The 11,899-nt window shown below is 36.7% G+C and overlaps 2 protein-coding genes across 3 annotated transcripts in view; both read right to left on the reverse strand.

Moving 5' to 3' along the window:
- phka1b (phosphorylase kinase, alpha 1b (muscle)) overlaps window positions 1-9,365 on the reverse strand; it is a 33,341-nt gene extending 23,976 nt beyond the window's left edge. For both annotated transcript variants that reach the window (XM_051681171.1, XM_051681170.1), the window contains exons 1-14: window positions 8,387-9,365; window positions 6,529-6,687; window positions 6,104-6,151; window positions 4,233-4,401; window positions 4,072-4,154; window positions 3,894-3,974; window positions 3,661-3,759; window positions 3,372-3,518; window positions 3,175-3,228; window positions 2,910-3,032; window positions 2,730-2,825; window positions 2,474-2,581; window positions 1,974-2,052; window positions 1,704-1,838 (exon numbers count right to left, since the gene is read on the reverse strand). In XM_051681171.1, coding sequence (XP_051537131.1) covers window positions 1,704-1,838; window positions 1,974-2,052; window positions 2,474-2,581; window positions 2,730-2,825; window positions 2,910-3,032; window positions 3,175-3,228; window positions 3,372-3,518; window positions 3,661-3,759; window positions 3,894-3,974; window positions 4,072-4,154; window positions 4,233-4,401; window positions 6,104-6,151; window positions 6,529-6,687; window positions 8,387-8,464 — 1,459 coding nt within the window. In that variant the 5' untranslated portion in view covers window positions 8,465-9,365. The remainder of the gene's footprint in view (window positions 1-1,703; window positions 1,839-1,973; window positions 2,053-2,473; window positions 2,582-2,729; window positions 2,826-2,909; window positions 3,033-3,174; window positions 3,229-3,371; window positions 3,519-3,660; window positions 3,760-3,893; window positions 3,975-4,071; window positions 4,155-4,232; window positions 4,402-6,103; window positions 6,152-6,528; window positions 6,688-8,386) is intronic.
- Window positions 9,366-10,078: 713 nt separating this feature from the next.
- LOC127430737 (liver-expressed antimicrobial peptide 2-like) lies at window positions 10,079-11,658 on the reverse strand. The gene is made up of 3 exons (XM_051680746.1): window positions 11,456-11,658; window positions 11,070-11,233; window positions 10,079-10,980 (listed from the first exon to the last, which is right to left on the reverse strand). The coding sequence occupies exons 1-3, from the start codon at window positions 11,525-11,527 to the stop codon at window positions 10,941-10,943; spliced, it is 276 nt and encodes a 91-aa protein (XP_051536706.1). The 5' UTR covers window positions 11,528-11,658; the 3' UTR covers window positions 10,079-10,940.
- Between the last annotated feature and the right edge of the window lie 241 nt (window positions 11,659-11,899).

Below are 11,899 nucleotides of genomic sequence, written 5' to 3' on the forward strand. Positions count from 1 at the left end.
CACAAAGAACGTGCAGATTCATCCACACAGCTGTCCCAAAGGAGTGTTACTTCACAAAACAAACTCCAGCCGCAATGTGGAACCAGCACAAAAAACAAAACAAAAAAGTTTCCTCGGACAGTCAAACAAATGTTCAGTGAGCCGGCCTATTCGACTGCTACATGAGTGCAACAAATGACCTAATCACTCCAATGACTTGCAAGAAATACTCCACAAAACAAACTCCAGCCAATAGGAGGCATAAGCACAAAGAACGTGCAGATTCATCCACACAGCTGTCCCAAAGGAGTGTTACTTCACAAAACAAACTCCAGCCGCTAGGCGGAACCAGCATAAAAAGAAACAAAAAAGGCACTCAGTTTCCTCGGACAGTCAAGTGGATGTTCAGTGAGTTGGTCCATTCGGCCACAACGTGAGAACTACAAAATAACTTACTCAGTCCATTGACTTTATGAAGGATATCACTTGTTGTTGACATGTAAATGTTTTGCATCCATCCTTATCATCTATTCTCAATTTGGCCAGGAACATCAGTGCAAAAGCAACCTTCCGTTGATGTAAGAGTTTCTTGCATTCCTTGAATCGATCACATTTCTCTCTTGTTGAATTCGCAAAGTCTGGGAACAATAAAATGCTGTGGTTCTTCCAATAAAGCCTTCCTTTACTCCTCGACTCGTGCAACATGAGATCTTTATTGGATGATCTCAGAAATTTGGCCAGAATTGATCGGGGCCTGTCTCCTCTGTGGATCGCCGAGCCGGAACACTGTGAACTCGCTTGATTTCCAACTTATGGCCTGTTATGTCAAGCAGATTCAGAAAAAGCCCGTCCAGAAATTTCACCATATCTTGACCCTCTTCGGCTTCAGGAATTCTGATGATTCGGACATTATTCCACCTGTTGTGGTTCTCCAAGTCCTCTGATTTCTCCCAGACGTGCTCCAAATCCACCTTGGTCCCTAGCGGATTAGCAGCTAGTTCCCTCTCCGATAACTCCAGATAATCGATCCGTTTCTCGATATCCCCCACTCTTGTGACCACCTCAGTGAATTTCGTCTCCATGGCAGTGAATGATCGACATATTACAGCAATATCCTCCAAGTCAGCAACGACCTTTGTCAGCATTGCCGACAAGTTCAACAGTTCTCGCCGAATTTCCCTCACTTCTCCAGCCAAATTGACTACCGCGCTTGCGACCTGCTGCGCAGGGGAGTCAGCTTGAGCACGTAAGTGTCTTTTAATGTCTCCAGAGCATTAGGATTTGGAATTCTTTGACATATTGTCTTCCTAGAACAGTTATGGAACAGGGTATATCGAATCTCACCGGTTTATGACATAAAAAGTATTAAAACTAGCAAAGTGCGCAGAGCTCGCCATTCACACGTCCAAACTGCTCATGGTGTCATGTGACTCTCGTCTATAGCAAGTCTTTTGAAGTCATATAATAGCTTTGTGTGAGGAACAGACTGAAACTTATGTCAGTATTCACTGAAAATCTTGACATTCGCCCTAGCTCTCTTTCATGAGAGTTCATGATTGAAGTAGCAATGTCTGATTTATGAACAAATCGTCTTTTTGAATCTGATCTTTTCAATTAATCATTCTTGTGTATAGAAGAAAGAAAGTCCTACAGATTTGGATTGACATTAGTGTGTGTAAATGATAACAGAATTTAATTTGAACTATACTTTAAATAGAGCTGACCTAGTCTAGCGTAGATGTGACTGAGTACTCTGGAGGGCTGGACTCTGATTGGGTGAATGTCCTCCAGGGTTTCTGAATCAATGCCGTGTCCCTGCAGGAGCTGTTTAATCTCCTCATTTTCTGCCAGGATAGACACTACACGCAAGGTATGGAAAATAGCCAGTGTAAATATGTTGAGATAGAACATTTATGTAATAGATTCAAAATCAAACACATATGCTTCTAAATTCATTAACCCAGTAGCCTTCTCCTAAACAGTTTATGTCCTACCTTGAACTACTACATCAGGCTTGGGGACAGTGGAAAGGCGTCTATTGAGAGGATCGATTTCTCCAGGTGCTAAGAAACCCTATAAAGGCAGTAAAAATGTATGTATATTATTACTGAGAACTTAAACCAACTAAGACCTGCAAACCATCTTAGGCCAGTTTATACTATTTTTTTTTTTCAGCAGGGTCTTAAAGCAAACTTTAATTTTGCAAAAAAATATCTTTGCACACAATGTGGATGATATTTCAAAGATTTCAGTATAATGTCTCTCAATCCATTCCATTCCATAATCTAGGCTGTTCCACACTGCACATTTCACTTTTCTCACTAATCTGACACACCCCATTCAGGTCATGGAATGCTTTTCTAATCAGCTGATGAGTTGAATCAGGCATGTTTTATGAAGGAGACATTCAGCATGTGCAGTGGGTTCTCCAGGAATGGACCGAGAAACACTGCTATAGCATTAGCATTGAGCATTTTAATGGAATTTACTGTACCTCTGCCAGCAGGTTACCCAATATGTACAGAGACTGGCCCCATTTTAGTGGACACTTGCCTATTGGCACTCTATCAACAGTGTGTGGATGAACATACTCTTCATCAACCTAGTTTAAATGACACATACAAGGTGAAAGTCCATTTTCCTTTGGAATATCCCACGAAGAATCATCGAAAAGTCTTTAGGTATTTCATAATGATACAAAATTCAATGTTTTAATATTAAGAGACCAACAGTTTCAGTTGAGACAGTACCTTATCTGGAGGAACACTATAAAGCTCAGGGACCAGACGTAATCCATTCTTCCCTTTGATGAGAATACTATCTAAAGCCTCTCTGTATTCCTGAACCTAAATATCACAGGGAAAGAAAGAAAAGAAAAGATGTTTTTCTGATCAAACATTTGCATCGTGATGATAGTGAATCGTCTGTACCTGTTCAGGTCTATTGATAAAAATGCCATCCAGGATGAGGTATGTCCAGAACAGTGGCCATTCGCACTCTATGTTCTCGAAGAGCTTCAGCTCCGATGACTCATAGTACAAGCGATTGGGGTCCTTGGAAAAGAAAGATTGTGTGAACAAGGTTGTCTAGACTGACTCAGCAAGTTCCAATTTCCCTTAATACAAAAGATAGCCACAATCATAGACTTAATAACGTATTGTGTCTGTCTGACAAACTGTTAAGGTATGGTTTTACCTCACGGGGAGTTTTGTGTCCGTCCCTGAGGAAGCGACAGCATCCATATCGGCCCTATGAGAGTGTAACTAAAGTATTGTAATGCCTGCTGTTTAAGCCAATCATTGATTTGTTTTCCTAATCGTTGCATAATTTATTATTGTATGTCATTTAAATTTGTTTTGATGATCCATATATCTGAAGACATTTGTATTCACCTGAAGTTTTGAAATAATTTCCTCTTTGGTGATATTAACAGTTTCAGTATCTTCAACTGCAAATGCTGGATAAGAAATGATGGACAGAACCCCAGCATCCACCTCTTTGGATGTAGATGCCCTTGGAAGCATAGAGCTAAGAATAGACTATTGGGAAGGATCCAAACAGAGAAAATTTTTTTGTTATCTTCTAGAGCCATGACAAATAAAATAATAATAATAATAATAATAATGTGAACTATGGATGCTCTCTCCCCATCTGTCACATCATCATGAAGGAGGTTATTACTTGGCAGTGCTGAATGTCATCGGCTAAAGCGTGTACAACAGACTCCGGGCCACCTTTGGCACCGAAAAGGTTCAGTCCATCCAAGGCCTCCAAAGCTGCCTGAATAAAAACATACTAAGAGGTAATTTCATCACTGGGTAATCATAAATTGACACTTGTTTGACATTTGAAACCTTCCAAATTTCACAGATTATACACAATTTGTCACTAATAATAGCCTCTTTATTTTTTACCTTTGCCATTCCAATAGAGCTGACGTTAATCTCGGGGATGCCTTGATTGGTCTTGTCTCCTCGTTCCCACATTCCAAAATCCTGAGAATTATCCACAGCAAAATGTCTTGATACCCAAGGAACCCAAGGAAATCCTTCCATATCAGAATAGCATTCTGTGCAATACATTACCACTTACCGCCACTTTGTATGCAGATTCAATGTAAAAGATCAGATTCTGCACTACATCAACCTCATCACGAGTGTAAACAATATGCAGCCCTGCAAACAAAAAGTGTTGAAAATCTAGACTTTAGAAGTGATTTAACATTCTAAATATTTCATGAGTGCTATGCTGACCTGATGCTGTCATCTGGGCCAGGAAGAGCAGGAAGATGGATGTAGCATCCACCTGTAGATGGCCCCATTCCTGATCACCAACTACAGTAGCACAAGTTCCTGTATGGTATTTGGCATGAAGGCAGTCTGTGGTGCTTTTGCTATACTTGAACTTCTCCACCTTATCAAGCTGAGAATTAAATACAGGCTCAATTAATCAAGTTATAAAAAGGAGAAAACCAATGACACTTCACAGTAGGTTGACTTTTCTTTAGCTAAAATTGGTCTGTGCTTACTGAAATTCGAAACACTATTCCCAGTGGCCAAAGCAGTAAGTATTGTTGGGAGAAACACTGCCCCAAGTGGCCAATGTGGTAAGTGTTGTTGGGCGAATGGGCAGTTGAGCTCCATTTTCCGGGTGTAATGTCCACAGAGGAGTGCCAAAAGTGAGTTGTGAAGCAAGTTGTTTTCAGCAATACAGGATGTAATAAAGTGAAGAGGAATGCATATTTTATAAACAAAACCGGGCAACCCAAACCCCAAACCTAAACCTAACTATCAGTGGAGTACAAATGTAATGTTGGAGGCAATGCAAAAATGTCTGATAGGAGATGCCACCAGTCAGTGATGTGGCCAGTCCTGCGGTAATGGAATTCACATAAAACAACATGCCGACTTACCATGTGATCATGTTGGATGCCATAGGAAAACCTTTTTAAGGCCTATGGTTCTTTGGAAAACTATCTATGTACTGTTGCTTTAAATAACCCAGGAGGGAATTGACTTCCTTTGTTAACAGATGCTACCTAGCCAATCTGAAGAACATCTAACATCAGTATGTTTATATATATATATATATATATATATATATATATATATATATATATATATATATATATATATATATATATATATATACAATTAATCAAATCTAGATATTAAGATATTTAATGTATTGCACTTAATATATTTAATCTCAATTTAAGGTGTAAAATATATAGTGAAAAAAAATCCAACATGGTCCAGGGGCATAACTACAGGGAGGGTAGGGTGGGCAGCTGCCCTAGAGCACGGGGTGAGAGGGGGCCTGCAACGGTCAAACAAAAGGAATGATAAAAATGACAGCAGCCCAATGGGCAATGAAAAATGACCGAGGCACACCAAGGAGGTTGCACTAGGGCCCGCAATATCAAAGTTATGCCACTGACATTGCTTCCAAAAGCGCCATCTCCCAACAGACATATTTGCATCAGTTAAAATATAATTTAATATTTTTCCTGTGGTGCTATTAACAGTGTGTTGAGCGAGCAGCCTCAGAAACACCATAGAAACCAGAAAGTAATTACATTCACATCATTAATGAAAATCGTAATGCAGAGGTTGCATTTTCCCTCTGAGATTAAATTTTTCCTCCATTGATGGTTAGGTTTAGGGTTAAGGTTTGAGTTAGGGCGTAAGGTTAATAAAATGTGCATTCCTGTTGACTGCATTACATCATTAACAACTGAAACCAATTCACTTTTGGTGCCACTCTGTGGACATTTCACCCTGAAACAGGACCTCACACATGCCCATTCCTTCAACAACATTTCCAGCTTCGGGCACTGGCAGCAGTTGTTGGAATTTCGGTAAACAAGCACAGGCCGATTTCAGCTGACGATCTTTCGACCTACTGTTGCTGAACTGACAGTGAAAATGTAATTATTTAATGAAACCAGTGTGCATCAAAGAACCATTACTTTTTACTTAACCTTTATTCTGGATAGTCTACATAGTATAAGACAAATACAGGGTTAAAAGTGTTTTTTTTTTAATTTTCCACACTAAAAATTTTTAATTAATCTAGTAATGGAATGAAATGTGTCTTTTGCTCATGTTGCATTTATCCATACCTGCCTCATCATACACTGCAGTAAGCCTTGCATGAGCTTGACCACACTCTAAAGAATAAGAAGAGAGAGAAAGTGAGCAGTCAGCCTTGACCGTGACCTTATCTTCTCCATCTGCTGCAAGACCATGAAAGAAACATGAGCCAAATGATTTGCCCTCTGGCATTTTACATGCTCTTTCTGACACAAACTCTAATTAGCAGAAAATATTTGGTTTCTGGGACATTGTTAGGCCTTGTCTCCTATGCCCTTTGACAAAATTGTATGTTATGGTGAAAATCATATTTTGGAATAGCAAATACAATCCCTGGAACTCTAATTACTCTTTCCTGCAAAGCCATGAAACTATTTGTATCACACATTGAGGATCGTCATTATGTGTGTTTCTCATATCACTGATTAGATCATTACATGCCATTACAACCAACCTGTTCCAGTTCATAGGCTTTGGCTTTATCTTCATCTCTGTCTGCATTCTTCCTATAGGCTAAACTCAAAGCCCACACAGACAGGATGCAGTATACATTATCTCTAACCCAGGCATGAGGTAACTGCTCATCACCTGGAAGTAACCCTGTCACCGGATCCTGCAAAATGTCATAAGGATGCATTTGTCATTGTCTAGAGGGTCCTGCTCATATAAATTATATGTAAACACACATAATTATAGATTTATATAATTTAGCATGTGTGTGTGTGTGTGTGTGTGTGTGTGTGTGTGTGTGTGTGTGTGTGTGTGTGTGTGTGTGTGTGATCATTTGAAGCATCACTACTGGTGTATAATGGCAGATGTTTTTTATCTACTCTCATAAAGTGTGGTGTCACAGCACAAACAAACAAAATATCAGTAATAAAATTAAAGTTTTATTTTGATATACATTATATCTACAATAACACAAAGTAATTTATAGCACTCCTTACCCTTACACAAAGAAAATATATTTCCTTATATATTAAGGCTCAATATATTAAATAATTTTCATTATATTCATAATTATATAGAATAAAACATTGTGTTAATATATTACAATATACTGAGTAATACATACGGAATTGCTGCTTTTCATATATTGGAAAATATATGACAATATATGCCCTTATATATTGGAATGTATGTCATTTTATATTCAGTAATACACTTCATAATATATAGTTGTGCATGTGATAAAAAATGGTAGTGTGTGCTTAAATATATTTTAACATATATGTTGTACATATAGTCACATTTATAAGGGAATATGTATGAGCAATATATGTACACAATTCTGAGGAAATATATACTGTAATATATATCCATATATGTGAAAATTTATGTAATTATATATTTGTAAATATCTACATATTGAGTATAAATACATTTGAACATATATGCACTATATTTTAACATATATATGGGAACATGTATGTGAAATATATGTACACAATTCTAAGCAAAATATATACTGAAATATATATCCATATATGTAAATATATATATATATATATATATATATATATATATATATATATATATATATAGTTACAAATTTATCTTTATTAAGTATACATACATGTGAACATGTATGCACTATATTTTAACATATATATGGGAACATGTATGTTAAATATATATACACAAATCTGAGAGAAATATATTCTGTAATATATATGTGTGTGTGTGTGTGTGTGTGTGTGTGTGTGTATATATATATATATATATGTGTGTGTGTATATATATTAATGTGTGAAAAATGTGGATTTTGTCCAACAGTTTGAAATACTATGTGGAAAGCAAATCTGTCACTGAATTTACATTTATGTCTTCATTTGCCTGAATCTGTAAAGAATTGGGGACCTTTGTAGGCATATTGGGAATATATTTTTGAGACACTTAATTCTGTATGTAAACCCATGTGTTAACTAATGAAAGAAAAATGATTTGAGTGTTTCAATAAAGCTATTACATGTAAAAATGTTGTACAGTTTTTGTCTTGTTATTGCTATATATATATTTTATATGTATCAATATATAGCAATAAATGGTTCATGCATAAATTGCAGAATATTGAAAAATATAAGCACTAGATTCCCATATATGAAAATTTATTATTTAATATATCACATTATATTTTCCAGTATATTCACATATATTTTTGTTTCGTAAGGGTAAACTCTGATGACCTGGTGAGGATTGCATGTAAACAGTTACACTGCCATTTCATTAGATTTCAGCACTGCAGTAATGTGAGTGTTTGAACTTTTCCTGCTTCCATATAATCAGCGAATGTAAAGAAAATGTAGGCTTACCTGGTGACAGAGGATTGTCTGTTGCAACATTCTTGCATAGTTATCAAGTTTCACTCCGGAATTACTGCGACCTCTCATTATGGTTGCTTTCTAAATGCTGTTTACTTCTACAGTCTCACCACCAATCTCTTTTAGCTGCTGGTGGGCAAGTATCATATACCGTATGTGAGACAAGCAAATGTCAAACTATTAGGGACTAGATGTTCAGTAGTATCTGTTACATATCAACTGGTGTTGAGGTGCTCCCTAGCTAACACAAGGGTCATAGCTTCCTAAAACCCATTTACAGTTGAAAGAAAAAGTATACGAACCTTTGGATTCACCTGGAATACCTGGTTTGGTCTTGTCACGGAGTGATGAAGAGGGGCTCTGAACAACACCTCTAATCTAATTGATTTGACTCCAAGTTAACTGACTCTTGGCTCCAGTTAACTTGAATTCATTCTCCTTGGGATTCTCTTTTTCCTTTTTTTTCACTCTGCACTGTGAATGTTTACACAGTGGGTACAATGAAGACATGATAATGTACTGTTGTTTGTGTGTTATTTATTTAAAGAGACAGTTCACTCAAAAATGAAAATTCTCTCATTTACTCACCCTCATCACATCCCAGATATGTATGACTTTCTTTGTTCTGTAGAATTCAAACAATGATTTTTAGAAGAAATTCTCAGCTTTGTAGGTCCATAACTACATTCTGAATGGTGACCAGAACTTTGAAGCTCCAAAAAGTACATAAAGGCAGCATAAAAGTAATCCATATGACTACGATAGTTGTGGGTGAGAAACAGATCACTATATAAGTCCTTTTTTATTATAAATTCTCCTCCCTGCCCAGTAGGTGGCGATATGCCTGAAGAATGTGAATCGCCAAAAAGCAAAAGAAGAAGAATGTGAAAGTGGAGATTAATAGAAAAAAAAAGACTGCGTCGCTTCTGAGAACATGGATTTAACCACTGGAGTCGTATGGATTACTTTTGTGCTGCCTTTATGTGCTTTTGGAACTTCAAAGTTTTGCTCCCCATTCACTTGCACTGAATGGACCTGCAGAGCTGAGATATTCTTCTAAAAATCTTTGTTTGTGTTCTGAACAAGATAGAAAGTCATACACATCTGGGATGGCATGAGGGTGAGTAAACGCTATCTCTTTAGGAAGACCTTAAGTATTTTTGTGGCTCATTTATTAGATCAGATCACATTTTATGACCAATTCAATGCAGAAATCCAGGTGAATCTAAAGATTTCCTGCTGCTGAATGTTTGTAGTATGCATATTTTTTAAACATTGATATCAACCAAAAATTTTTTTTTACTCTTTACAATAAACAGAGGCAGAAAAGGTTATTTCATATGACAGTTGATTCTTTAGATAGTCACAAATTCCATCACAGTGCCCATGATATGGTTTATAAAGAGGTAACATGCAAATGTTACCTTAAAGAGCTATTTCTACCTATTCTTCCTTATCGTACCTTTAAAATTTGTTTTGTTAGTGTAACCGAATTTAGTCGATTAGATTGATTCAGACATGTTAAAAAATATTTTGTCTTGAATCAAAACAGTTAATTAGCTTTACCACATGAATTTAAGGTTACCTGACAAAACTTTTTTTTTTCAGTATACAAAATGATAGTAAACAAAATAAAAGTCTTCTCTGTTGACATATACTGACATAAAAAAGGAATGATCGTGAAAGATTTTAAAAATTAGTGTTTTATTCGACTTAAAATTTGCTCTTCATGTGGAGGTCGTTCACAGTACAATGACATCATTCAGTTACAGTACATTCTTGTGCAAATACTCCTCTCTCTAACACATGCATGCCGAGGAACATCAATGGCCTTTGTCACTAGAACTGGGTTTCTGAGAATCAGTCACACTGACCTTCCTGAGAAGAGGAGCAAGATGTGTGCATGTTCTCTTACTGCCCCTTCTGTATGCCCTTATAACTTTATTATCAAATACAGTACTTTATATCAAAGATCAAATGAGCAAAATAATTGGAACATATCTGTATCAAAATGGAATTTCCATGAAAATATTTCTAGTAAGGGTCTAGTCTATAAATAATAACAAATACACTAATGAGGCATCATACAATAATTCTTAATAATGCATTACACAAATAAAAACACATGCTCACACAGGGTAATACAGCCCTTTAACTAAGCATAATTACAAGGCATGTAAGGGTTAAGGCTTAGAAGTGGAAAATAATTTGGCATGAACTTTTTGGTCTGTATAATTTAAACTAAACCATTATCCAAAATATCAACCCAATTCAAAGAGACTTAGCAGAAGTAAATCTAAGTAAATAAATCTTAATACGTGCCTTGAGAGTAAAAGATATCCCGTGTAACCAATGTAACTTTTCAAGTCAGATTTCTTCACATGCACTGTGTACTGTGCTACATATAGGTCAAAAGTTAAAGTGCTTACAACATACACTCACAATGCTATGATTATATATAAAAAAATTGTCTTGGCATTTTGAATATGTTGGGTTGACTCATAAATGAATACTTTTCTGTTAAAAATTTCAGTTGTCCACTCCACTAAGAATGAACAGGCCCACTGAAAGAACAATGACCATTCCTGTGGGTAGAAAATATAATCAGTTTTCAGATTATATTTTAGGGCTTTTACCATTTAAAGAAGAGGGATGGCAGCTGTGCTTTGCATACCTGCAAAATCCTGTGGAACACTCTATATTGTTCTGGCAATAGGCTCCATATGGTTTGAACCCCATGATTCGCCATAGAGGGGACATTCGTATCTTGCGGTGCAGTATATGTGAAGGCTGAAGATCTGATTGTACCTCAGGAGTCACTACTGGCACACTAGATACCTGACACACATTTATCAGTCAATAGGGAACATCCGACATAATTTTGATTAATAATAACTTCATACTTGATTAATTCTAGTAAAAATATAAATGTATTCTATACTTTGCTACAGATTGTCAGCTTTCCAACAAAAGACAGTAGCCTACACATTGCCTGAAAAGCTTCCCACACTTGTTCTCGCTCTGTGTAGAAATGTGGTGGAAAAAGAGGTGTAAACCCACCTGATATATCAGCACTAGCAAGAGCAACATGCAAAATCCAAATTTTGCCAGGTTAAAGCGATGAAAAAGCATTTTGGTGGAGGTCTGTGTGTCCAGGAGATAAGCGAAGGCTTTGAAATAGGACTGACCATCTGTATTTATAACCCTGTAACACAGATCTTACCTCCCACCCTCTCTGTCCTACTCTGTTCTCTCCTGTTCTCTTGCACTGCACAGGGCCATGGCCAAGAAAAGAACACGTGTTTAGTAAATATTTGAGAGTTTACATAAGCTTCAACAAGCTTAACGTTTAGTCATCTTGCTTCTGGGATATGATGATGGCAGTAAAATACTACAGTCTGCCAGAAGTGCTGCCCTATATGCTTTAAAGATTTAGTGGATCTTGCATCATGTGTGGTGGTTTAAAATGGATTTTAAAAACTGTGATAAAAAGAGGGAAAACAT

Source organism: Myxocyprinus asiaticus, chromosome 40 (assembly GCF_019703515.2).
Source record: "Myxocyprinus asiaticus isolate MX2 ecotype Aquarium Trade chromosome 40, UBuf_Myxa_2, whole genome shotgun sequence".
Lineage (NCBI taxonomy): Eukaryota > Metazoa > Chordata > Actinopteri > Cypriniformes > Catostomidae > Myxocyprinus > Myxocyprinus asiaticus.

Coding starts and splice junctions, on each gene's coding strand:
- LOC127430737 (XM_051680746.1), bottom strand. CDS start 11,527: ATGCTTTTTCATCGCTTTAACCTGGCAAAATTTGGATTTTGCATGTTG. Junction 11,234..11,455: donor TGCTAGTGCTGATATATCAG/GTGGGTTTACAC, acceptor AATGTGTGTCAG/GTATCTAGTGTGCCAGTAGT. Junction 10,981..11,069: donor TGTTCCACAGGATTTTGCAG/GTATGCAAAGCA, acceptor TTCTACCCACAG/GAATGGTCATTGTTCTTTCA.